The 26,465-nt window shown below is 42.6% G+C and overlaps 1 protein-coding gene across 1 annotated transcript in view; it reads right to left on the bottom strand.

Annotated features, from left to right (window-relative positions):
- The window catches only part of galntl6 (polypeptide N-acetylgalactosaminyltransferase like 6), an 832,913-nt gene extending 816,813 nt beyond the window's left edge, over positions 1 to 16,100 (bottom strand). Inside the window, exons 1-2 of the mRNA XM_060833907.1 lie at positions 16,095 to 16,100; positions 13,854 to 13,962 (exon numbers count right to left, since the gene is read on the bottom strand). Coding sequence (XP_060689890.1) covers positions 13,854 to 13,962; positions 16,095 to 16,100 — 115 coding nt within the window. The remainder of the gene's footprint in view (positions 1 to 13,853; positions 13,963 to 16,094) is intronic.
- Positions 16,101 to 26,465: the final 10,365 nt, after the last annotated feature.

Below are 26,465 nucleotides of genomic sequence, written 5' to 3'. Positions count from 1 at the left end.
GGAGTAGTCGGAGGGTCATACACTGACAGTTCAGTAGACAGAGTAGAGGTTAAAATCAGAACCAGGTGATTCCAAACTTGATTGACACGTAAACATTGGAACAGTAGAGCCCAAAGAGACATAGAGTCATAGTCATAGACATGTACAGCATGGAAACAGACCCATTGGTCCAACCTGTCTATGCCGACCAGATATCCCAACCTAATCTTGTCCCATGTGCCAGCACTTGGCCCATATCCCTTCCTATTCATATACCCATCCAGATGCGTCTTAACTGTTGCAGTTGTACCAGCCTCCACCACTTCCTTTGGCAGCTCATTCCATACATGTACGACACTTTGCGTGAAAAAGTTACCCCTTAGTTCACTTTTATAACTTTCCCCTCTCACCCTAAACCTATGCCCTCTAGTTCTGGACTCCCTCACCCCAGGGAAAAGACTTTATCTGTTTATCCTATCCATGCTCCTCATGATTTTATAAACCTTTATAAGGTCACCCCTCAGACTCCGACGCTCCAGGGAAAACAGGCCCAGCCTATTCAGCCTCTCCCTATGGTTCAAATCTTCCAACCCTGGCAACATCCTTGTAAATCTTTTCTGAACCCTTTCAACTTTCAGAACATCCTTCTGATAGGAAGGAGACCAGAATTGCATGTACTATTCCAACAGTGGCCTAACCAATGTCCTGTACAGCCGCAAAATGGCCTCCCAATTCCTGTACTCAATGCTCTGATCAATAAAGGAAAGCATACCAAACACCTTCACTACCCTATCTGCCTCTGACTCAACTTTCAAGGAGCAATAAACCTGCACTGCAATGTCTCTTTGTTCAGCAACACTCCCAAGGACCTTACCATTAAGGGTACAAGTCCTGCTATGATTTGCTTTTCCAAAATGCAGCACTTCACATTTAACTAAATTAAACTCCATCTGCCACTTCTCAGCCCATTGGCCCATCTGGTCCAGATCCTGTTGTAATCTGAGATAACCTTCTTTGCTGTCCACTACACCTCCAATTCTGGTGTCATCTACAAACTTACTAACAATACCTCTGATGTGCACATCCAAATCATTTATGTAAAAGATGAAAAGTAGTGGAACCAGCACTGATCCTTGTGGCACTCCACTGGTCACAGGCCTCCAGTCTGAAAAACAACCCTCCACCACTACCCTCTGTCTTCTACCTTTGAGCCAGTTCTGTATCCAAATGCCTAGTTCGCCATGTATTCCACGAGATCTAACCTTGCTAATCAGTCTCCCATGGGGAACCTTGTCGGACGCCTTACTGTACTCTGCCGTCATCAATCCTCTTTGTTACTTCCTCAAAAAACTCAATCAAGTTTGAGAGACATGATTTCCCATGCACAAAGCCATGTTGACTCTCCCTAATCAGTCCTTGCCTTTCCAAATATGTGTAAATCCTGCCCCTCACGATTCCCTCCAATAACTTGTCCACAATTGACATCAGGCATAGTGGTCTATAATTCCTTGGCTTGTCCTTACCACCTTTCTTAAACAGTGGCACCATGTTAGCCAATCTCCAGTCTTCTGGCACCTCACTTGTGACTATCGATGATACAAATATCTCAGCAAGAGGCCCAGCAATCACTTCCCTAGCTTCCGACAGAGTTCTAGGGTACACTTGATCAGGTCCTGGGGATTTATCCACCTTCATGCATTTCAAGATATCCAGCACTTCCTCCTGTGTAATATGGACATTTTTCAACATGTCACCATCTATTTCCTCACATTCAATATCTTCTATGTCCTTCTCCACAGTAAACACTGATGAAAAATACTCATTTAGAATCTCCCCCACCTCCTGTGGCTCCACACAAAGGCTGCCTGGCTGATCGCTGAGGGGCGCTATTCGCTCCCTAGTTACCCTTTTGTCCTTAATGTATTGTAAGAACCCTTTGGATTCTCCTTAACTCTATTTGCAAAGCTATCTCATGTCTCCTTTTTGCCCTCCTGATTTTCCCCTTAAATATACTCCTACTGCCTTTATACTCTTCTAAGGATTCACTCCATCTATCCTGTCTATACCTGACATATGCTTCCTTCTTTTTCTTAACCAACCCTCGATTTCCCTAGTCATCCAGCATTCCCTAAACCTACCAGCCTTTCCTTTCACCCTGACAGGAACATACTGTCTTTGGACCCTGAAAGCTTCCCATTTTCCAGTCGTCCCTTTACCTGCGAACATCTGCCCCTAATCAGCTTTTGGAAGTTCTTGCCTAATACCGTCAAAATTGGTCCTTCTCTAATTTAGAACTTCAACTTTTAGATCTGGTCCATCCTTTTCCATTACTATTTCAATACTAATTGAAGTACGGTCGCTGGCCCCAAAGTGCTCCCCCAATGACACCTCAGTCGCCAGTCCTGCCTTATTTCCCAAGAGTAGGTCAACGTTTGCACCTTCTTTAGTAGGTATAAACAAACGCTGACTCGGCAAATTTTCTTGTACACACTTAACAAATTCCTTTCCATTTTAGCATTACGACAGTTCCAGTCTATCTTTGGAGATTTAAAATTCCCTACCATAACCACCCTATTATTCTTACAGGTAAGTGAAATCTCCTTAGAGGTTTGTTTGACAATTTCCCACTGACTATTCGGGGGTCTATAATACAATCCCAATAAGGTGATCATCCCTTCCTTATTTCTCAGTTCCACCAAATAATTTCCCTGGATGTATTTCCAGGAATATCCTCCCTTAGTACAGCTGTAATGCTATCCCTTATCAAAAACGCCACACCTCTCTTGCCTCCCTTTCTATCTTTTCTGTAGCATTTGTATCCTGGAACATTAAGCAGCCAGTCCTGCCCATCCCTGAGCCATGTTTCTGTAATTGCTATGATATCCCAGTCCCATGCTCCTCACCATGCCCTGAGTTAATCTAGCTACCATGTTAGGCCCCTTGCAATGAAATAAATGCAGTTTGATTTATCAGTCCTATCTTGTTCTCTGCTTTGTTCCTGCCTGCCCTGACTGTTTGACGCACTTCTTTTCCCAGCTGTACCAATCTAAGATTGATCTCTTTCCTCAGGGTCTCCCTAGGTCCCACACCCTCACCTTACCAGTTTAAATCCTCCCGAGCAGCTCTTGCAAATCTCCCTGCGAGTATATTAGTCCCCTTCCAGTTCAGATGCAATCACATCTGCAGGCATCAGAGGGATCATGAGGAAAGAGGCACGAGCAACAAAGGCTTGTCCACCAGACAAGTGGGCAGGCCCTATGCTCCACCTTCCCCTCCCTGACTGGCTGCTGTGTGATTGCAGTCTGCCTGCCCATTCCAGGCACTCAGGAAATACACACATTTCAAGACCATCATCACCTGGATCGAATTCTGCTTGAGGTAACTGTCTCAGGATAAAACAGTGTCCTTCTACGACTGAGATGAGGAGAAGTTTCTGCACTCAAACAGTTGTACATTAATGTCTCATTCAACATGTTTTCATTTTGTTGATGTGTTTATCTGAGATTAAGAGAAACGGCTATTAATTGTCTGAGCAAATATGAATAGTGAGGCCGTGTGACTGTGGAACTGAAATGTGAGGGGTAACACTGAGGAAGCTCATAAACTCTCTCCACATAGAGGGGGTGCATAACTTCTTTATAATCCTATAAACTGTGTATTCTCTACCTCAGACAGCTATGGATGCAGAGTCATCGTGTATACTTAAGACAGAGATTGATAGACTTTTGACTGCCAAGGGAATTAAGGGATGGAATCAGAATGAGTCGATGGAAAGAAAGAGGCCAAGGTCAGTCTTGTCTGGACCAGCTGACACCCCACATTTGGACCAAAGCCTGCAGGCGCCTATCCAAGCACCATTTCAATGGAACAAAGGTTTTTGCCTCTAACAATCCTTTACATTAATATATATTCAGGCCCTGGGTGAAAAAGAACGTCTTCACATTTTCGCCACTAGGGACTGTTCAGAATGTGTGGACCTGAGATAGGAAGTCAGCCATGAGTCATTTAGGTGTGAAGGGATGGATAGATGTTTTTATTTTATTATGCACTTCTGATAAATAAATCCATCTGGTTTGTGATCGCTGCTCGTTGTAACTTAGGGTTTCTGAACAAGGGGTATTAGGCTCTTTAAATTAAAAGCAAGGCAGATCTTTCAAAGGTAACTGTTGGACAATAACATTTTAGCCGTAATATTTTATCAATCCTAACCGAGAAGCATTTGGGCTGATTGGCTTGTGCCAAGCGTTCATTTTCTGCCAGTTCTTTCACTCTTAAAGTGGTGCCCTGCTCATTTCTTCTGAGTGATAGCTTTAGCTTTAATAAGACGGAAATTACTTCCAAGAGGAAGTCAACGTCCAGACTCCATTTGTAATGAACTACCAACAATGCAAGTCTTCCGTAGGTTATAAACCAGTTTAGTGCAGACACTTCTGCAAACTACCAATGTAATAATACTGCTGTTGTGATTAATGTGCAAAATTATTTGGCTGTGACAGTTTAGCTACTACTGTCAGACCTGTTAATAAATATCATGGATTCAGCTTTAATGCAGTACGTGTTAAACATATTGATCACCCCATCCTAGAGCTCCATGAAAAAGTTAATTTTTTAAAATCCAGCAAATATACTTGCGCTGCTGCATGCAGGTAGGGGAAGGAAATGTGGCCCCAACTTGTCCTTTGTGTCAACAACTTCAGAAAAACTGACAGGGAAAGCTTGCACAATTTGTCAAACAAAAACCTACTGCGAATCCTCTTGCAAGGAAGCCTTCCTTGAAGAAGCTCTCTTCCTCCCTCTACAAGGATTTCAGTGAGTCTCTCTCTCTCACTGCACCCCCCAGGTCATCTCCTCTGCACAGAAGCTCTTCCTTCCACCTATCATATCTCCATCGCCCCTCCCCCAAGTCCCTCCTCCCTACCTTTTATCTTAGCCTGCCTGGCACACTGTCCTCATTCCTGATGAAGGGCTCTGGCCCGAAACGTCGAATTTCCTGTTCCTTGGATGCTGCCTGACCTGCTGTGCTTTAACCAGCAACACATTTTCAGCTCTGGTCTCCAGCATCTGCAGACCTCACTTTTTACTCAATGTGTCTTTCTCACCTTGTATGACAGTCCCACAACTCGGGTCACTCAAGAGGACATTAAATGCTTTTTATGGATAGTAACAGTGTGCAGGGATATGGTCAAAGGCAAGAGATTGGTGCTGCATAATGAAGCCAGCGTTCTGCTTTCTGAGGAAAGGTAATTGGACTCGAAACATTAACTCTGATTTCTCTCCACCGATGCTGCCAGACCTACTTAAATCTTCCAGCAATTTCTGTTTTTGGTTGTAATAGGACCAGAGCTTGCAGGATAGACCGAATGGCCTCCTTCTGCACTGCTATGACTCTGTGATTCTGTGAATTTGGAGGATTTCTATGTGAGTCACCACTGCTACTCACATCACACACTGAACATGCAGCTAGATTCAGAGATTGCTCACCATCAAAAAGCCTTCTAACTGTGAGTTACTGGGAGAAAAAAATTAATATTCTGCTCACCCACGTCTCCTGTCCTCACTGAGTGATCACTCCCATTGTGAGATGCACTACATTCAAAAAGCTTGATCCTTGTATCTTCAAATTGCTTCATGACTTTCCTCCATTTTATCTCTGCTGTCTCCTTTATGCCTATAGTCTCCCCTATGCCCATAGTCTCCTCTATGTCCTCTAATAGTGGGTCCTCTAATTCTGATGCTGGAAAAGCGCAGCAGGTCAGGCAGCATCCAAGGAGCAGGAGATTCGACGTTTCAGGCATGAGCCCTTCTTCAGGAATGGCCATTCCTGAAGAAGGGCTTATGCCAGAAACCTCGACTCTCCTGCTCCTTGGATGCTGCTTGACCTGCTGCACTTTTCCAGCAACACATTTTCAGCTCTGATCTCCAGCATCTGCAGACCTCACTTTCTCCTCTAATTCTGATGCCTTCCTATCTCCACTCCAATTTCTGACACAGATGATTTTGGTGCTGTAATCTATGTTCTCAAACATACTAAGCTAAAACTGTGTACCTTCGTAATAAGTGAAACACCACAATGAATAGAAATGTTTAAAAGAAAGTACATATTATCCTTTGGTTTGGCACTGACGACAGTCAGGAAGTTGTGCAAGATTTGCGTCAGACTAAATGAGCCAGAGACAGATTTATCCTGTTGAGGCTGTAGCTGTACAATGGGGTTTAAGGCACAGTTAAGCTTTGAGTTTGAGTCAGTGGCCTACTCAAAGGAGTCTGATGGCACTGTTCGTATGCGATAGAGTTTCACACATAGCTCTATCATTTGGTTCAATGAACACAGATAAGGTCACCTTGAATTCAATTAGCTCACCAAACCTAAATAGAATCTTCTCATCCATTAAAATACGACAATCCTTTGGAGAACAGAATCTGCATTTACTGAAGACTGACTAAGAAAAGCAGAGAACTAAAATCCAGGGACGCAAATAAGTTGCCTGAAAATTGGAAGGTCTTCAAATTGCCCGGTGAGCATGTTTCACTTGCCATCCTTCTTGTCATTTCCTTCCATCTGTTGTGACCTTAGATGCTCAACGTGACATATTGCTGGAGAGCTTAATAATCACTGAGAGGCTTGGTTTCTTTCTGAGCACATAAGAGGGAAGTTTGAGGTGACACAAAGCTGTGATCCTAATGGCAATGACTGCAGAATGCAGCTTGTTAGATTTATCATTAAAAGAAAACTGTACGTCCCCAGAACTGTGCACAACTCATTCGGAGAGTTAGGCCTTGATACTAAAAGGTGCATGTATACGCAACTACATGTTCTGTCCAGTCACACGACAGACACATAAGGTTAAGTCAGGGGGTCATGTGTTAAATATGGGAGGATGGGAGGATGACTACGCCATGCTATTCACGTTCCCACTGCTCTACCCACAGTGGTGGATATTGGGGTGACTGACTGCCCCGAGCGGGAAACATTAGCTGTTTCAAGGACATGGTTAAATTGAGTTCCCATGTGTTGATGAAAGAGAAAGTGGGAGCTGCCAGTTAGATGAAATAAGGACCTTGTTCAGCATCCCTTGAGAATTGAGGAGCAGGAGTATTTGGCCTCCAGATCCCTTCAGGAAGGTTCCAACCTCTCCCAGCCCTGTTTGCCAGCTTCCTTTCTCTGTGCTGGCTGGGGCTTTTCTCCACCCTTTCCCATCTCTTCTTTGCTGCCACTTCACATTCTCCTTCTATCTCAAGCAAGGCCTTTCTCTCTCTCCTTGACTCATGCCCGACCAACAAATGTTGAGAATTATGCCCTTTGGCCTCAGAAGTGCTTACGGCAAGACATAAAGTCAACATTTCGACCACAATGACTTTCAATATTGCTGAACTTCAGCGTAAAGGCAACTTTTGGTAGCAGTGATCATTACATAATTGAATATAACATTCAGTTTGAAGGGGAGCAAGTAAATCTGAGACTAATATTCTGAACTTAAATTATGTATTCTCTGTGGGCTTGAAAATTGTGCAAGCTGAAATGAACTGCTATGATGAGTGGAGAAGCAGTAATGGAAATGTATAGAAACATTTTGGAATACTTATTCCATAATAGTCCAAAGATGACTGGCAGGTCTAATGACTATTCAGAATAAAAACAAATGTGTAGCTTGAGTTCGAAGCAACTCTGCTGAGCTTAAATAAAGGTAACTGTATAGAGACGATGGCAGAACTAGCTGAAAGGAATTTGGCAGCAAGGTCATTGATGAGGAACAAAGAGGAATAATGGCAGATGTTTAAGAACATAGTTCAAAAATGGGCAAATGGGCTGAGCAGTACCAGATGGAGTTTAATTTTGATAAATATGAGATGTTACATTTTGGAATGGCAAATCAGAGCAGCACTTATTCACTTAATGGTAAGGTCCAGGGGAGTGTTGCTGAACAAAGAGACCTTGAGGTGCAGGTTTATAGGTCCTTGAAAGTGGAATCTCAGATAGACAGGATGGTGACAGAGGCCTTTATTTGTCAGTATATTGAATATAAGAGTTAGGAGGTTGTCTTGCACATGTACAGGACATTGGTCAGGCCACTTTGGAATACTGTGTTCAATTCTGGTCTACTGATATAGGAAGGATGTTGTGAAACTTGAAAGGGTTCAGAAAAGATTTAAAAGTATGTTGCCAGGGTTGGAGGGTTTGAGCTAGAGGGAGAGGCTGAATAGCTGGGCTATTTTCCCTGGAGCATAAGAGAATGAGGGGTGACCTTATAGAGGTTTATAAAATCATGAGGGGCATGGATAGGGTGAATAGCCAAGGACTTTTCCCCAGCGTAGGGGAATCCATAATTAGAAGGAATAGGTTTAAGGTGAGAGGAGAAAGGTCTAAAAGGGACCTAAGGGACAACATTCCCATGCAGAAGGTGATGCGTATATGGAATGAGTTGCCAGGGGAAGTGGTGGAGGCTGGTACAGTTACATTTTAAAGGCATTTGGACGGTATATGAGTAGGAAGGGTTTAGAGAGATATGGGCTAAGAGCTGGTAAATGGGACTAGATTAGGTTAGGATATCTGGTTGGCATGGACAAGTTGGAGTGAAGGGCCTGCTTCCATGCTGGACATCTCTCTGATGCTAAAGATTTATCCCAGTGAGGAAGAAAGATTCTATATCAAGAAAGAATGATTCTAGGAAAGAGTAAACCAACCATGGTGAGCCAAGTACCAAATTAAAAGGAAAAAGATACAATGTAGTCAACATTAGTGGTAAAACAGTTCTTAACAGTCAACAAAAGATGACCAAAATACAAATAAAGATAGCAAACTGTGAAGACAGATTGGCAAGGAATACAAAACTGGACAGTGATAGCTCCTTTAAACATATAGAAAGGAACAGAGAGCTGAAGTGAACATAAACCCTGAGAGAATGAGGCTTGGGAAATAATAATAGGGAATCAGTTAAAAGGCAGAGAAGTTAAATAAGTGCTTCGTATCTGCTTTTACGAAAGCATTCCAAATGTATAAAATAATCACAGGGCAAAAGACAGAGAGGAAACAATTATCAGAGGTGATGGGGTAGTGGTAATGTCACTGGACCAGTAATCCCAAACCACAGGTTAATGTTCTGCAGATATGGGTTCAAATCATTTCATAATACGTGGTAAAGTTTGAGTGGAAAGACAGATATATAAATTGTTGTCGATTTTTGTTAAACCCACCTGGTTCACTAATGTTCTTTTGGGAAGGAAAACTGCCAACCTTACCTCAGTGTGACTGCAGATCCAAGAAATTTGGTTGACTCTTAACTGACCCCTGTGCACTTAGGGGTGAGTAATAAATGTTGACCTAACCAGTGGTGTCCACATGTTGGACACAATAAAAATATGCAATAACTATCATCCAAGGATAAATAAAAATATGCAATAACTATCATCCAAGGAAAAAGTATGAGCTAAAGAGTACAGAGCTAAAGACCAATAGGTCTCCTGGACCTGAAAGATTTTGTAATTGGATTTTAAAGGAAGTAGGTGTAGAGATAGTGAATGCACTGGTTATAATCTTCCAGGAATGTGGAGATTCTGAAGTCCAACAAGATTAGAAAACTGCCAATCTTCTATTCAAAAATAGATAACTATAGACTAGTTAGATTAATGCCTGTTGTTGGAAAATTGTTAGAGTCTAACTAGTGGAACATATAGAGATACATCATGTAATGAAGCAGTATGGTTTCACAAAGTGGGAAGCAGGTGTGTCAAATCATAGAATACCTACAGTGTGGAAACAGGCCCTTCAGCCCAACAAGTCCACACCAACTTTCCAGAGAGTAACCCATCCAGACCCATACGCCTACCCTATAACTCTACATTTACTCCTGACTAATGCACCTAATCCACACATAGCTGTACACTCTGGGCAATTTAGCATGGTGAATTTACTTAACCTGCACATCTTTGGATTGTGGGAGGAAACCAGAATACCCAGAGGAAGTCCAAGCAGACGTGAGGAGAATGTACAAACTCCACACAGACAGTAATGTATTAGAGTTCCTGGAGGAGGTAACAAGCAGGATATATAAAGGGGATGAGTAGATGCTTTGTATTTAGATCTTCAAGAGGTGTTTGATAAGGTACCACACATAGGGCTACTCAATAAGATAGCTGTTGTAGGTAGTATATTTACATGGACAGAGTGCTGGCTAATTAATAGAATCAGACACCAGGTTATAGTCCAACAGGTTTATTTGAAATCACAAGCTTTTGGAGTGTCACTCCTTTGTCAGATGAAATCTTCACCTGACTTCACCTGATCAAGGGGCAGTGCTCTGAAAGCTTGCGATTTCAAATAAACCTGTTGGACTATAACCTGGTGTGACATCTGACTTTTTCCACTCCAGACTAACACCAGCATCTCCACATCATAATTAATTGAAAACAGAGAGTTAAGGTAAAGGAATCGTTTTCAGGATGGCCACCTGTAACGAGTGGAGTGCCACAGTGATCAGTGCTGGGGCCACAATTATCATAAATATTAATATCTTGAATGGCAAATGCGAATGCATTGTAGACAAGTTGGTGGATGATACAAAAATATTTGGAAAGCCAAGTAGTGGGATGACACACAGTGTCTTTAGAGAGATATTGGGGCGCCCCGGTGGCTCAGTGGTTAGCACTGCTGCTTCACAGCACCAGGGACCCAGATTGGATTCCAGCCTCGGGTGACTGTCTGTGTGGAGTTTGCACATTCTCCCAGTGTTTGCATGGGTTTTTTCCGGTGCTCCTGTATTTCCCCACAATCCAAAGGTGTGCAGGTCAGGTGAATTGGCCATGCTAAAATGCCCATAGTGTTGGGTGCATTAGTCAGGGGTAACTATAGGGTAGGGGAGTGGGTCTGGGTGGGTTACTCTTTGGAGGGTCAGTGTGGACTTGCTGGGCCGAAGGGCCTGTTTCCACACTGTAGGGAATCTAATCTAATCTAATCAGATACAGGCAGATTAAGCGAGAAGACAAAACTTGACAGATAGAGTTTGATATGGGAAATTTTAGGATATACACTTTGATAGGAAGAATAGAGATGAGCTGAATATTATTAAAATGGGGGGAGGGGGCTGCAAAAAGCTACAGCAAAGAGATTTGGAGTCCTTGATCATGAATCTCATCAGCTAACGTCTAATGACATAAGATAACAGGTATGGAAAATGGACCACTGGCCTTTATTTCAAAGGGAATGCAGTATAAAGGTACAGAAGCCTAACTAAAACTATACAAGGCTGAATCAGAGTACACCTCAAATAGGGAATACCGAGAACAATAAGAAATGATACACTAGATTTGGAGACAGTTGAGAGAAGGTTCACGATATTGATCATGTCAATGGACAGATTATTTTACTCACAGAATCCATCCAGTGTGGAAACAGACCATTCGGTCCAACAATGTGCAAATATTTTTATAAAGAGAGGTTGAATCGGTTGAGCTTGTAATTACTGAAGAATGAGAGGGGACCTTATTGGAACATATAAAATTCTTAGGAAGCTCAACAGGGTAGACGGAGAGAGGTTGTTTCACCTTGTGGGACATCCAAGGATCAGGGACATAATCTTAGACTAGGAGGTCACCCATTCAAGATAGAGGTGAGGAGGAATTTCAATTCAGACCGTCGTGTATGAAAGGAATTCTTTACTGTTATGGGCCTGTTGAGGTTGGGTCATTAAGTATATTCAAGGCTAATTTGGACAGAATTTTAATCAGTGAGGGAATGGAGAAGTATGGGGATAAGCCAGGAAAGTGGAGTTGAGTCCTATCAGATCAATCATGATCTCGCTGAATGGTGAAGCAGGCTCATTGGGTCTGAATGGCCTTCTTATGCTCTAACATCTTTTGGTCTAAGGAGGTAATTAGGGCAAGCGAATGGCAGCATGAGAGCAAGAAATGTCAAAACAGAGCGAGTGTTTATTTTTTAATCGGCATTTGAAAAGTGAAAGAGGAAATAAAGTAAGTGTTGATCCTCTGGAGGGTGAAGATTGGGGAGTTGGCAGCCGAGAATAAAGAAATGGTGGATGTAGTGAATAAATATTTTGCTTCTGTCTTCACTGCAGAGGATACAGCAAGTATCCCAGTGGATAGCTGTAAATCAGGAGATTGAAGCAAGAGAGGAATATCGCGAAATTATTACCACAAGGGAACAAGTGTTGAGCAGTCTGCCCTTCAACCCTACTCTGCCATTCAATAAGGTCATGGCTGATCTGTTTGTGCTCTGAATTCCACATCTTGATCTATGCTTCCCCCGCCCCCACAATAATTATGAATTCCCCTGCCTAACAAGAATTCAGTTACCTGTGCCTTTCAAATAGTCAATAATCCTGTCTCCACCGTCTTCAGAGCAGAGAGTTCCAAAGTCATACAACCTCTAAAGGAGAGGAAAAAAGTCTCCTCCCTTCTGTTCTAAAATAGCAACCCTCATTTTAAAACAGTGTCTACAAGCTCCGGACTCACCCACAAGTGTAAGAATCCCTTCCACTGCCGCCTCATCAAGATCATTCAGGATTTTGTTACACATCAATCAAATCAACCCTCACTCTTCTATGCTTCAGTGGAAACAAGGTAAAAACAAGGACTGCAGATGATGGACACCAGATTCCAGATTAGAGTGGTGCTGGAGTGGTTCAGGGAGCCCCTCGGATGCTGCCTGAACCGCTGTGCTTTTCCAGCACCACTCTAATCTAGAATCCAGTGGAAACAAGACCAGTCTGCAAAATCTTTCCCCATAAGACTAACCACTCATTCCAATTACCTATCCTGTAAACTTCCTCTCAATTGCATCCAATGCATTTGTTCTATATTACTGAAGATCAATATCCTTCCTGTAATTTCAATTTCCCTCATAATAATGCATAGCATTCCTTTAGCGTTCTTAATCACTTGCTGTACTTGCAAATGAACATTTAGTGATTCATACACTCACCTCTTGATTTTTCTGCACCTTAAAATTCTGCACAAAGTTAAAAACCACACAACACCAAATTATAGTCCAACAGGTTTAATTGGAAGCACTAGCTTTCGGAGTGCCGTTCCTTCATCAGGTGTTTGTGGAGTACACAATTGTGGATGAAGGAGCAGCATTTTAAAAGCTAGTGCTTCCAATTAAACCTGTTGGACTATAACCTGGTGTTGTGTGATTTTTAACATTGTACACCCCAGTCCCACACCGGCATCTCCAAATCATTAAAATTCTGCCACTGTTCACTGGTTAAACAATATTCAACTTCTTCTGAATGGAGTAACTGGCCCTAGTGGAATTATACAAAGAACAAAGAGAACAAAGAAAATTTACAGCCCAGGAACAGGCCCTTCGGCCCTCCAAGCCTGAGTCGATCCAAATGCACTGTCCAAACCTGTCGATCAATTCCTCAGCATCTGTGTCCCTCTGCTCCCCACCTACTCATGCATCTGTCCAGACGCACTTTAAATGAATCTCTCGTGCCTGCCTCTACTGCCTCAGCAGGCAATGCGTTCCAGGCACCTACCACCCTCTGTGTAAAGTACTTGCTGTGTGTATCCCTCTTAAACTTTTCACCTCTCACCGGGAAAGCGTGACCTCTCATTGTTGACTCCCTCACCCTGGGAAAAAGCTTATCTCTATCCACTCTGTCTATACCCTTCATGATTTTGTTGACCTCAATCAGGTTCCCCTCTCAATCTCCTTTTTTTCTAATGAAAACAATCCTAACCTACTCAACTTCTCTTCAAACTAGCACCTTCTATAACCAAGGCAACATCCTCGTAAATCTTCTCTGCACCCTCTCTAAAGCATCCATATCCTTTGGGTAATGTGGCGACCAGAACTGTACACAGTATGGATGACAGTATAACGTGTGTTAGGAATAGAATCAGCTTTCCCTTACCAGATCGCATCAGGTCTTGCTGAATACTTTCGTAGTTGTGCCAGTCTTTTCTTTTCAGCCCATCTGTCCAGCTGTAGGAATGCTCTTCATTGGGTACAAATGGAAACCTCTAGAAAACAGGATTGAAGTAATTACCAGTCTTTTTTTTAACATTATCTATTCCATCTCAGTTTCAAACAGGTGAAAACTCAAATTGTAAATTTTCCTGGAGAATTTGAGCTCCTGGTTATTGGTTACAAGTGAAGGAATACAATCCCTGTGCCATTTGCTTGCAGTCAGATTGAAGGGAGTCTTCCTCACATTGAATCAATGGGGCAGCATGGTGGCTCACAGAGTCAGGGACCTGGGTTCGATTCCAGCCTCAAGCGACTGTCTGTGTTGGAGTTTGTATATTCTCCCTGTGTCTGTGTGGGTTACCTCCCGGTACTCCGATTTCCTCCCACAATCCAAAGGTGTGCAGGTTAGGAAAACTGGCCATGCTAAATTGCCCATGGTGCTCAGGGGTGTGTAGGTTAGGTACAATAGTCAGGGGTAGATGTAGGGGAATGTGTCTGGGTGGGTTACTCTTTGGAGGGCCAGTGTGGACCTGTTGGGCTGAAGGACCTGTTACCACGCTGTAGGGATTCTATGATGGACAGATGGAAAAAGTTTCTTATATTCACTCATGGGTTGAGGTTAGTGCTGGCTGAACCAGCAATCATTGCATATCCCAGATCGCTCCTTGATTAAAGCAACTTGCTAGGGCCATTTCAGAAGGAAGTTCAGTGTCAATGCATTAGGTCTGGAGTCACATGGAGACCAGACCAGCTAAGGATGACAGATTTCCTTCCCTAAAGACTTTGATGAACCAAATGGGATTTTTTTTGTCACAACAATCAGCAATGGTCCCATGGCTGCTATTTGACTAGCCCTTTATTCCAGATGTTAATTGAATTTAAATTTCACCAAATGCCATGGTCAGATTTGAACTCACATCCCCAGGGCGACAGCCTGAGGTTGTGGTGTAAGAGTCCAAGAACCCTGAAACAATGGTAGAGCTGGGAACCATCACATCATTTAAGAAGCATTTAGAAGATCACTTGAAATGCTGTAGCATGCAAAGCAATGGACTAAATGCTGGAAAATGTGACTCGCAGTGATAGATGCTTGATGACCAACATGAATACAATGTGCCAAATGGCCTCATTTTGCACTGTAAGGCTCTATGATTCTGTGACAGTACAACCATATCACTGCCTTCCCTAAATTGAGAGGGACATCACATTAATGCTCAGCCAGGATATAAATCCAGAATGTCTCAAATACTCAGTCACCATAAAGCCCAAAGCAACCATTGACTTCCCAGAGATCAGGCAGTTAGAAATTTGAGACCATTATTCAGGCTGATGTTCTCAATGTGATAATAATGAAGTGCTCCACTATTGGAGGTCTAGCTTCTTTTGATACAGTATTGGTAGAATCAAGATTACTCATACTTCCCTTCAACAATAGCAGCAACTTATAATTATATACAGTCTGCAGTGTTATAGAAATCCATAATGAATCTTTATCAAGCAAAGGATGACATTTGACAAGCAGGATGAGAATTTTTAAGTGAATGTGTTCCTGGATGGGAAGCTAATGTAGGTCAGTGCACATTGGGGTAATGGGTGATGGAAATATAGTATGAACTGGGCGATGGTAAGCAGGATTGTGAGATTACACCATTTCGATTTCCCTCTGGAGGGAGAAACTCAAGATGAAACTCAACAATGCCAGGGGATGAAATAGGTCTTTGTCAATCATGCATGTTGGCACCTTATTTAAATCTGAGGAATTAAAGAGTTAAGAATAGCTATTAAACAGATGTCTAAGGAGCTGAATCACAGTAACATCAGATTTTAGGGAGCTTTATTTTGCAGGCCTCCAAAAAGACGTCCTCACTTAACAACCTTCCAAGTAATTATGCCCAATAAAGCCCATTCACGATCACCTATAAGAATGCAGACCCTTGGAGACCCCATTGAAATCAATGGTAAAAAAAAATCAGGTAGAACAAAAAACATGACAGCATAGGAACAGGCCCTTTGGCCCTCCAAGCCTGCGCCAATCCAGATCCTCTGTCTGAACCTGTTGTCTATTTCTTAAGGATCTGTATCCCTCTGCTCCCTGCCCATTCATGTATCTGTCTAGATACATCTTAAATGACACTATTGTGCCCGCCTCTACCACCTGCGTTGGTAATACATTCCAGGCACTCACCACCATCTGCGTAAAGAACCTTCCATGCACATCTCCCTTAAACTTTTCCCCTCTCACCTTGAACTCATGATCCCTAGTATAAACCAGGATACTGATTTTCTACCATGCATGGTGGAAGCTGTTTTTTTCAGCCCTAATGTTGAACATTATAATATGAACTGACCTTGTACACTAAATAGGAGAGTCTTGTAAAAGACACCAACAAAAGACACCATGAACAATTCACTATGAGAGCATTCGGCTGGTTAGAGTGGGAGGTGCAGTAGATGTTGTTGGAGAGTGTAGTTCAGATTGATTGTTGGAAGATTGTCAAATTAGTTTTATTGTGCAACAAACCAGCGGGATATCTGAATTGTAAAAGTAGAGTGATGATAATATCATTTCTGAACTCAGTTTACAATAGTCAGTCCCATGAAAACATTAGAAGAGATAATTTACGAAGTGTACTCATACATCTGAAACCCTCCAAATGGAATATGTTGCCAGCACAAAAGAGATTGCAGAGAAAATTATCGACCATTGTGTGTCTGCGCTTACTCCTTGAAAGACTTCTCCAATTAGTCCCACACCCCATCCCCCGTTATTTTTCCCCATTTGCCATGAAAACACTGTGGCCCTTTGAAAGAGACAATTTTATTTCCAAAAGTGCTATCGAGTCCTACTTTGCTGGTTACTGAGCCTCCTGCAAATGGAAACAAATTATCCCTCTCTATCAAAACCTCTCATAGAATCACTGAATTTGAAACGTGAAAGGATTGCTTTCTGTCATGCCTAGTGCTATCTGCACATTAAAACTAGCTACAGTGCATTCGTTTCACACACTCTTACAGTTATCCTTCCTCAACTGTTCACGTGATTTCCTCTTTAATACGGTGATTGAATCAGCTTCAATAGCTACTTATGCGAATATATTCCATATTCTACTAAGCCTTTGCATGAAAAAATAATCGTTCTAACCTTCCCCTTTAGACTTTTAGTCCTACCCTAATGCTTGGACTCCCTTATTGTCAAATCACCAAGCAGAGAGAAGTAAGCCTCGACTCAGTTACTAACTCAAAGCTTCTGTAATTTCAAACACGACTGTCAAGTTGCCCCTTTAACCTTTCTTGGTCATATCCTCAGGGGGCTGATCACAACTGAAGCTTAGAAGATAGATCTATCTTCTAAGCCTCAGTTATGGTCAGCCCCCTGAGGATATAAACCTCTGTTAGTTCACTTGTTGCCTGCTGAGTTATGTACCAATTTTAGACCAATGGAGAAATGGTAGCAAATGCAACCTTAGTGTCTCCTGCACTTCCTTCCTTTCTCCCTTGGGTAATCCTCAGAGTTCTATTCTATTGTTCTCCATTTGGTTTATTAAGTTCTTCCACGCCTGCATCCTTTACCATGAGTATTCCTCAGGTGACTAACCCATTCCTGCTTATTCAGCACTTTGGACAGCAACATATTCATGTTTCATTTCTATTGTTGCGAGCCTCTTTTGTTGTCATCTTAATTGGGGGTTCTATCAGTAAATCTTTCAGTTAGATCTGATATGTGCAATTGTTCGTATATCTTCATATATATAAAATTTCGCCAAAACCAAACATGTTTCAACAAAACTGTTGCATTCCAATTTTGTTCGTGCTTAATAGTACAGCACTGCCATTTTAAAAGAATGGCCAAAAGATAAATCATTAAATCAAAAATGAAGTGCTTTTATTTTTACAGTTGACAGTCAATTTACTGGAAGTGTTGCATGTTGTATGCAGCTGTGAAAGCAGTTGTTGACAGTTCTGCTTCCAACATTTGAGAGGTCATCTCAGGACACTCACACAGAATCTTAATTAACTGGGATTGACAGTGTGATTTATAATATTTATTGTGTGTTTACTTTGTTGGCTGGAGAAAGGAGTTCAGCTTTTGCCAGTGAGGTATGCAGTCTGGATATAGGTTCACTCAGATTGGGAGAGAAACGAGTTCTGGTTCTTACGATAACAGTGCTGCTGCTGCTCAAAGTGTGCTACAACTGTCAGGAGGGAGGAAGCAAGGCAGAAAAATTGTGACAATGGGAATGTGATAGGATATATGTGCGACACTTGAAAGAAGTACACACAATGTGCAAAACAAGAACAACAAAGCAAATTTATATTTAGATAGCATCTAAGGTCGGATGTGGGGATGTTCACTGACAATTGTATAATATTGAGCTCAATTTACAATTCAGATATTGAAGCAGTCCCTGACCATTTGCATGGGGGAGGCGATGTCCTAGTGGTATTATTGCTGTACTGTTAATCCAGAGACCCGGGCCATGTTCTGGGGACGTGGGTTCGAATCTTGCCATGGCAGATGGTGGAATTTGAGTTCAACAAAGAGTCTAATGCTAACCATGCTGATTATTGGAAAAACCCACCTGGTTCACTGATTCTCTTCAGGATAGGAAACTGCCATCCTTACCTGGTCTGGCTCACATCTGACTCCAGGCCCACAGCATTGTGGTTGAATCTGGGCAATTAGGGATGAGCAATAAATGCTGGCCTAGCTGTGACATCCTCATCCCATGAATCAATAAAAAAAAACCCACAAGTTCTGAAGAACATTCAGACTTCACCTGTTCAGTGACAATTAACATCTGAATTGAATAAATGCTGGACAATGGCCATCTCCAACAAGAGGGAATCTAATCGTTGCCCCATGATAGCATTAACTTCATTGAATCATTCAGTACCATTGACAAGAAATGCAAGTAAATCAGACCTATAAACACAGTGGATACCAGACAGAGGCAAGGAATTCTGTGGTGAGTAACTTACATCCTGTCTGCCATTGGCAAGACACAAGTCAGGAGTGTGATGGAATTCTGTTTGGTGCAGCTCCAAACACACTGAAAAAAGTTGGCATTATTTGAACCAAGTAGCACAATGGATTAGCACCCCATCTACTACCTTCAACATTTATTTCATACACCAATTTGCAGAGGGATAGCTTGTATCATCCACAAGATACACTGCAGGAATTCGCCAAAACTCCTCCTACATCACCTTTGAACTCTGTGACCTCTAGCATCTAGAAGGACAAGGATGTCTGAAACACCACCACCTGCAAGATCCCTTCCAAGCCACAGAATAATTCTGACTTGGAAATATATCATCATTTCTTGATTGTCACTGGATCAAAACATGAGTACTCCCTTTCTAACAACACTGTGAAAGTCCCAACCATGACTACAATGGTTCAAAATGGCAGTTCATCACCACTTTCCCAGGGACAGCATGGGCCTAACCAGTGGTGTGCACACTGTCAGCACAATTTTTAAAAAAATAATGCTCATGTCCTTCCCAAAGGTATTAAGCAGCAAAATATGGCATTGAGCCACACGAGGAGATCCTATGTCAGGTGACCAAAAGCTTGACTGAAGTTGTCGGTTGCGAAGAGTAACTTTGAGAAGGAATCTGAGGTGGGGGGGCGAAGAGACAGAATTTTAGAGTTTAATCCTGAGGCAACTGAAGGCCCAGCCACCGATGTCGAAGTGATTAAAATCAGGGAGCCCTCAGAGGTTCAAATTATAAAAACGCAGGTACTCTGGGCGATTGTAGTGACGGCAGAATTGACAGAGATTGGGAGAGTGAGACCATACAGTGATGTGAATCTAATAGTCAGAATTTTACAATCCAGATTTTGGCTAACCAGGATTCAATGCAGGTCAACATGGGGAGATAGACAATTGATCGAGGTGCAGGCTTCAGTCAGAAAGTTGTGGTAAAATTATAAGTCCTTGTTGGATTCTCAAGTTTAAAAAAAAGGCACACTGGTTTGAAAATTGACTGCACTCAAGAAAAAAATACTCCCTCGGCTGCCACTAAGACACTCTGTGTTATTGTGTTATTATCACCACAACGAGTCAGATGTAATATCAGCCTGCAGACAGAAACCAATGAATGCTGACACACCTGCAGATCCTCTCTCTACTCAAAACAAAAGAGATAGGATCAGACGCAGGCCATTTAGCCCACTGAATCAGCTCTTCCACTCCATGAGATCATGGCTGATCTGATTATCCTCAAGATCATTTTCCTGTCTTTCCCCATAACCCTCAATTCTATTCTTGAGGGAGAATCTGTCTATCTTAGCCTTAAATACACTTCAAGAATTTCCACTGGTTCACTACCCTCTGATAGAAGAAATTTCTCTGCATCTCTGTCCTAACTGGGCAATGCTTTATTCAGAGATTATCTCCCGACTCTCCCACAAGGAAAAACAACCTTTCCATATCTAACCTATTAAGTGCTCTAATAATCTTGTACGGTTCAATAAGGTTGTCTCTCATTCTTCTAAATTCTGATAAGTACACAAATAGGGAAGGTTTGGAGGGACATGGGCCAGGAGCAGCAGGTGGGATGAGTTTAGTTTCGGACTATGTTTGGAATGGGCTGGTTGGACTGAAGGGTCTGCCTCCGTGCTGTATAACTCTATGACTCTACGCCTCTATAATATCGGCTAAAGGTTTCGTCATAAGTGGGTCCCTCCAGACCTGCAGTATAAACCCAATGAAACCTTTCTGGACTACCTCCAATGTCAGCTTATCTCTCGTTCAACAGTTGCTCAAAACTGTTCACAGTTTTCCAGCTGTGGTCTGAGTAGGACTTTGCACTGTTTCAGCAAAATCTCCTTACATCTGTACTCTATTTCTTTCGAAATAAAGCCCAACGCTCCATGAGCCTTCACAATTACCTGCTGATGTTGTAAGGTAGTTTTTGGAGTTATGCAATGGGAGTCCCAAATCCCTCTGTGCAGAAGCTTTCCACAGTCTTTCTCTCCTTAAATAACCTCAGCTCCTCTATTCGTCCTGCCAAAGTGAATAACCTCACATTTTCCCGCATTATATTCCATCTGATAGGTTAAGTGAGTGGACAGAAACCTATCTATAGACATAGACTGGTTGCATTATCCTCACCACTCGCCTTCCCACCTAATTTTGAGTAAACTGCAAACTTGGCAGAAGTACATCGGCTTTCCTCATCCAAATCATTAACGTTTATCGTAAACAATCGTGGTCCCTGAAATAACTCCACAGAGGCTGGTATACTGTCACCAAGTCACTCTTTATTTACACATGGGAGCTCTTGACACTGATCCAGCTCCCTCAGAGCCAGCTCTCAGAGCGAACAGGATGTCTGACACCGCTGTTCTTATCTGTCAGCCAGGGCTCCCTGATTGGTCAAGATGAACAATCCCAATCAGGGAACTCATATTCTTTGAGATCCACCAGCTGACCTCATTTCAATCACAATAGTCCCATCACAGCTCCCTGGGTTATAAGGATGTCAGGACTGTTGGTGTATTGGATTGGCCTGGATGAAGCCCTTCTGATGACCTGGTCCCGAGTAGCAGTGATAAATGTTGATGCTGATCCTCCTATCTCAGTTGCCCATTTATAATGGTCCCTTGTCTAACACAATTATGGAGCACAAGATCACAAATCAGAGCCACAGTTCAGAGCTCCTGCAGAATTGCTTCTAGATGCAGGATAGGTGTTTGAGAGAAGCGATGACCTGCACAAACAGACTTCTGTTGGCAGCATTACATCCCCCAGACCTGTTTTCCATCTCTCCTCAGTATCCTGACGGGTGTGAATGATCATGTCTGAAACAGTTATCTCAGTGTCATCGAGCAGTCTTCTTCTGACCCCACTGGAAGAGGAGTGGGACGGAGAACTGGCACAGGAAAATTCCAATACACAGGAGGCACCCTTCCAGGGTGCAATGGCAGTGAATATTCTGACCACTTATTAGACCCTTAGGCTCCCATTTGCTTCTGAGGCGTAGGCCCAGTCTATTTCTTAGAGCTCTACCTCAAGCATCCTTTCATGACATTTCTTTTCACAAGAAAATGTTTCCTTTTCGAATTATCTCATACTATCTGCTTCAAGTGTCTCCTCGGGCAGCCTGTTCCACACAGGCGCCTCAGTGTAAAGTCATTAAATCTAAACTGAATGCTCATTTTGTTGTAACAGGGCATTTGCGATCAATGTGGATACTCAGAGTGACCCACTTACTTTGCGAACAATAAGCACATTTTTTTTTGCCATTATGAGCCTCACTGAAGTGATTTGTTCCATTTCCCAGGCAAATTCTAATGTAATACATTCCCATCATATTAAATGTTTGCTGCCTCAGCTAAAAGTTGCATTGTAGCAATTAAGAATAGTCACTGAAGCTGGATGGAGCTACATAACATTATAAAATGAGTCAAACACAGTATGCAGTCAAAAAACAAAAGCTAAAAGTGAAAAAGAAAGGCTTACAGTTGCATAGACTGTCTCGTGACCTCAGGATACTGTAAAGGGATGATAGTAGCGTAATGCTAATATTATAGACAAATAAGCCAGCAATCCCAGGTGGCACAGTGGAACGGTGGTTAACACTGTTGACATACAATGCCAGAGACTCCAGTTTGATTCCAGCCTTGGGCGACCGTCTGTGTGGAGTTTGCACGTTCTCCCCGTGTCTGTGTGGGTTTCCTCCGGGTGCTCTGGCTTCCTCCCACTGTCCAAAGGTGTGTAGCTTAGGTGGGTTTGCCATGCTAAATTGCTCTCAGTGTCTAAGGATGTGCAGGGTAGCTGGGCTAAGCATGGGAAATGCGGGGTTGGGATAGGGGGCTGGGTCTGGATGAGATGCTCTTCAAGTAGTCAGTCTCAATGAGCTGAATGGCCATTTTCTATGATTGTTATGATCTAGAGATGCGGGTTCAAATCCCATCATGATGGCTGCTAGAATGTAAATGCAATTAAGGACTCAGGAACAGAAAGACAGTTTCTTCATCACCAAAGCTGAAACTATTATTGACTGTTGGAAAAACCCATCTGATTCACTGTGGCTTTGGAAAAAATAAATCTGCTGCTCTGACCTGACCCGGTGTACATGTGACTCCAGAGGCACAGAAGAAGTGATTGACTCTTAACTACCCTCTGAAATGATGAGCTAACTATTCTTTCTCAATGGCCATTAGGGATGGACAATGATTTCTGGATTGGCCAGCAGCTGCCAATCCCCATGCAAGAATAAAGAAACATAAAAAAAGCTAATGAAGGACTTCTGAAGCATTGTCAGTACTTCAGGGATGCTGCAAGTCTTAGAAGAAGCCAATTCTTCCAGTCCTTCAGACTTAGAGATGAAAGATGGTAGCTCAGTTCAATGTGTTATCTGGGCATCAATAGATTGCACCCTTGATAGTCCCTTGCAACAAGGATAATGCTTAGAGACTCATGGACACCTTTGACATGGAATAGATGTTACACATGTATCTACCACATAGTTCTGTCTGACGAGCTCTTGTCTTCTTCCTGCCTGCCATTGGCATATGAGAAGGATTTATAGTTTGATATTCAACGTGTCTGACCAGAGTATCACACACTTCCCATGGTCATTAGGTTCTGATGTGGGACTCACACCTGGAGCATCAGGTGCTCACCCCTGTTCCTCAATGGTATCACTGCATTGCTAGATCACCTCCTTCACCAGCAGTGTAGCACTCATTCAGTGTCATGTTGGCATACAAACTTAGATTTTCTATTAAGATTGCTGCCAACTGAACTGCCAGCTAAACTCTCACTCCATGCACAGATATCTACCCACATCAACTTCACTCTCCCTGCCTGCCTCGATCCCCTGCAATTTGCCTATCGACATACAGGTCCACAGGGGACACCATTTCCCTAGCCCTGCATCCATCCCTGGAATATCTGTACAAGGACACCTACATCAAATTCCTGCTGATTGACTACAGCTCCACCTTTATCCCCTGCAGACTGATCTCAAAACTCTGAAACCTTGGTCTCGGTTCCACCCTCTGCAATTGGATCATCAGCTTCCTGACCCACAGACCACACTCAGTGAAGACAGACAACTGCACCTCCTCCGCAATAACCCTCAACACAGGAGCCCCACAAGGATGCGTTCTCAGCACCCTACTGTACTCCCTGTACATCCGTGTTGGCAAATTCTAACCATCTACATCTACAAATTTGCTGATGACACCACCATAGTAGGATGGATATCAAACAACGAGGAGTCAGAATACAGGAAAGGGATAGAGGGCTTGGTGACATAGTGCAATGAGAACAACCTCTCTCTCAATGTTGGCAAAACTAAAGAACTGATCATTGACTTCAGGAAGAAAGCAGGAGGACACACTCCTATCTGCATACCAGCTTGTCAAATGACCATAATTACTAAGTGCAAATCTCTTGATGCACATTAATTTCTATCCAAATAGTCAACCAGTAATCCCCTTGAATGCCTCAGTTGAACCTACCTCTACATACTTCCAGGCCGGGAATTCCGTACCTTAACTACTTCTTGTGTGAGAAAGTTTTTCCTCATTTCATAATTTTCTTCATTCTCCTGTGGGATGTGGGCATCGCCAGCTAATCAGTACGTTTTTGCCTGTCCCTAGTTGCCCTTGAGAGGGTGGTGGTGAGCTGCCTTCTTGCTGCCCACATGCTGTAGGTAAACCCACAATGCCATTAGCGTGGGAATACCAGGATTTAACCAGCGACAGTGAAGGGAAGGCAATATTTCCAGGTCAGGATGGTGAGTGGCTTGAAGGGGAACTTGCAGGAAATTGTATTCCAGTGAACCTGCTGCCCTTGTCCTTCTAGGTGGAAGTGGTCGTATGGTTGGAAGGTACTGTCTAAGGATCTTTGTGAATTTCTGCAGTGGAGATAGTACACACTGCTGCTGCTGAGTGTTGGTGGTGGGGGGAGTGGATACTTGTAGAGGTGGTGCCAATCAAGGTGGCTGCTTTGTCCTGGATGGTGTCCAGTTTACTGAGTGCTGTGTTTGGGTAAATTGTTTCTTTCGCACATCACTTTGGAAAAGGACGTTAGCCTGTTTGCCTTGTAAAGTATGGTGATGAAGTTTTAAAAGCAAGGAGTTATGCCTGAAAACAATTGTGAAGGAACTGACAGTGTAGAAATCTTCTACACTGCGACTTTCAAGCCCCGTTTTCAGTTCTAAATCTATTTTACAGAAAATTTTGAACAGATTAAATTCAAGTTCCAACTGGGCACACACTCTTTCAATTAAAAAATCCTCTAATTTGTCACAAAATTGACAATCTCACTGCAAATGATGCCAAGGATAAGATGTAAGGTATTGTAGTACAAGAGAAACAAATCTATAAAAAAGACCTCGGGGCAAATATTCATCTTTGATGCTTTCGCAAAACAGAGTATTAGATCGGCAACACATTAACAACCACTGAGTCTCACTAATAGCCACAATTCAAGACACAAATTTGACAGCCCAGTCTCTTATCAACAAAAATATTTGCCTTTACACATTTCATGTTCTATTGAAATATAAATCCCTGTACATTTGGTATCACATATCGTCTTTTGTCACCATTATAAATACTACTCACTGAGTCCACCACTTTCCTTGGAAGCGTTTTGAGGTTGTTTGTATGATATTGCACTCCAAGCTGAGAGTTTGACCATCATCATCATGGAAACCATCAAGTTTGACATTGATGGGGGAAGAGGTGGATTAAGGTACATTCACCATAGTTTTACCAGACCACAGAACTCCTTTCGCATTGGAGAGAGACGACTGTTGGTGGTTTAACATGAGAGTCATCACATCTCAGGAAAACGGAGAGGTTGACAAGGAGAGTCCTTCACAGTAACCACAGCAGGTGTTGGGATCACTCTGCATCACAAACCAGCAGTCCAGCCTACTGAACTAACCAACCCCTCCAAGGCAGTACAATGGTAATGCCATTGAACTAGTCAGAAAAGGTTCAGAAAAGATTTTCAAGGATGTTGCCAGGTATGGAGGTTTTGACCTATAGGGAGAGGCTGAATAGGCTGGGGCTACTTTGCCTAGTGGGTCAGAGACTCAGTGGTGACCTTACAGAAGTTTATAAAACCATGAAGAATATAGATAGGGTAAACAAACAACGTTTTTTTCCCCCAAGGTAGTGGAATCCAAACTAGAGAGCACAGGTTAAGATGAGAGGGAAATGATTTAGAATAAACTTCAGGGGCAACTTTTTCACGCAGAGTGTGGTGTGTGTTTGGAATGAAGTGGAGGAGGTGGTGGAGGCTGGTACAATTACAACATTTAAAAGGCATCTGGGTGGGTATACAGTATGAATAAAAATAGTATAGATGGATATGGGCCAAATGCTGGCAAATGGGACTAGATTAATTTAGTATATCTGGTCGGCATGGATGAGTTGGACTGAAGGGTCTATTTTCATGCTAAACAGCTCTATGACTCTATGATTCTCGTCATCCAGCATCCACAGGTTAATATTCAATGAACATCAGTTCAAATATCACCAAGTCAGAATAGAGGTGGGGAGGGGGAGCAGCTTAATGGCAAC

Source organism: Hemiscyllium ocellatum, chromosome 2, assembly GCF_020745735.1.
Source record: "Hemiscyllium ocellatum isolate sHemOce1 chromosome 2, sHemOce1.pat.X.cur, whole genome shotgun sequence".
In the NCBI taxonomy this organism is placed as follows: domain Eukaryota; kingdom Metazoa; phylum Chordata; class Chondrichthyes; order Orectolobiformes; family Hemiscylliidae; genus Hemiscyllium; species Hemiscyllium ocellatum.
The sequence above is the reverse complement of the archived record's forward strand: the minus strand, read 5'-3'. Positions and strand labels throughout refer to the sequence as shown.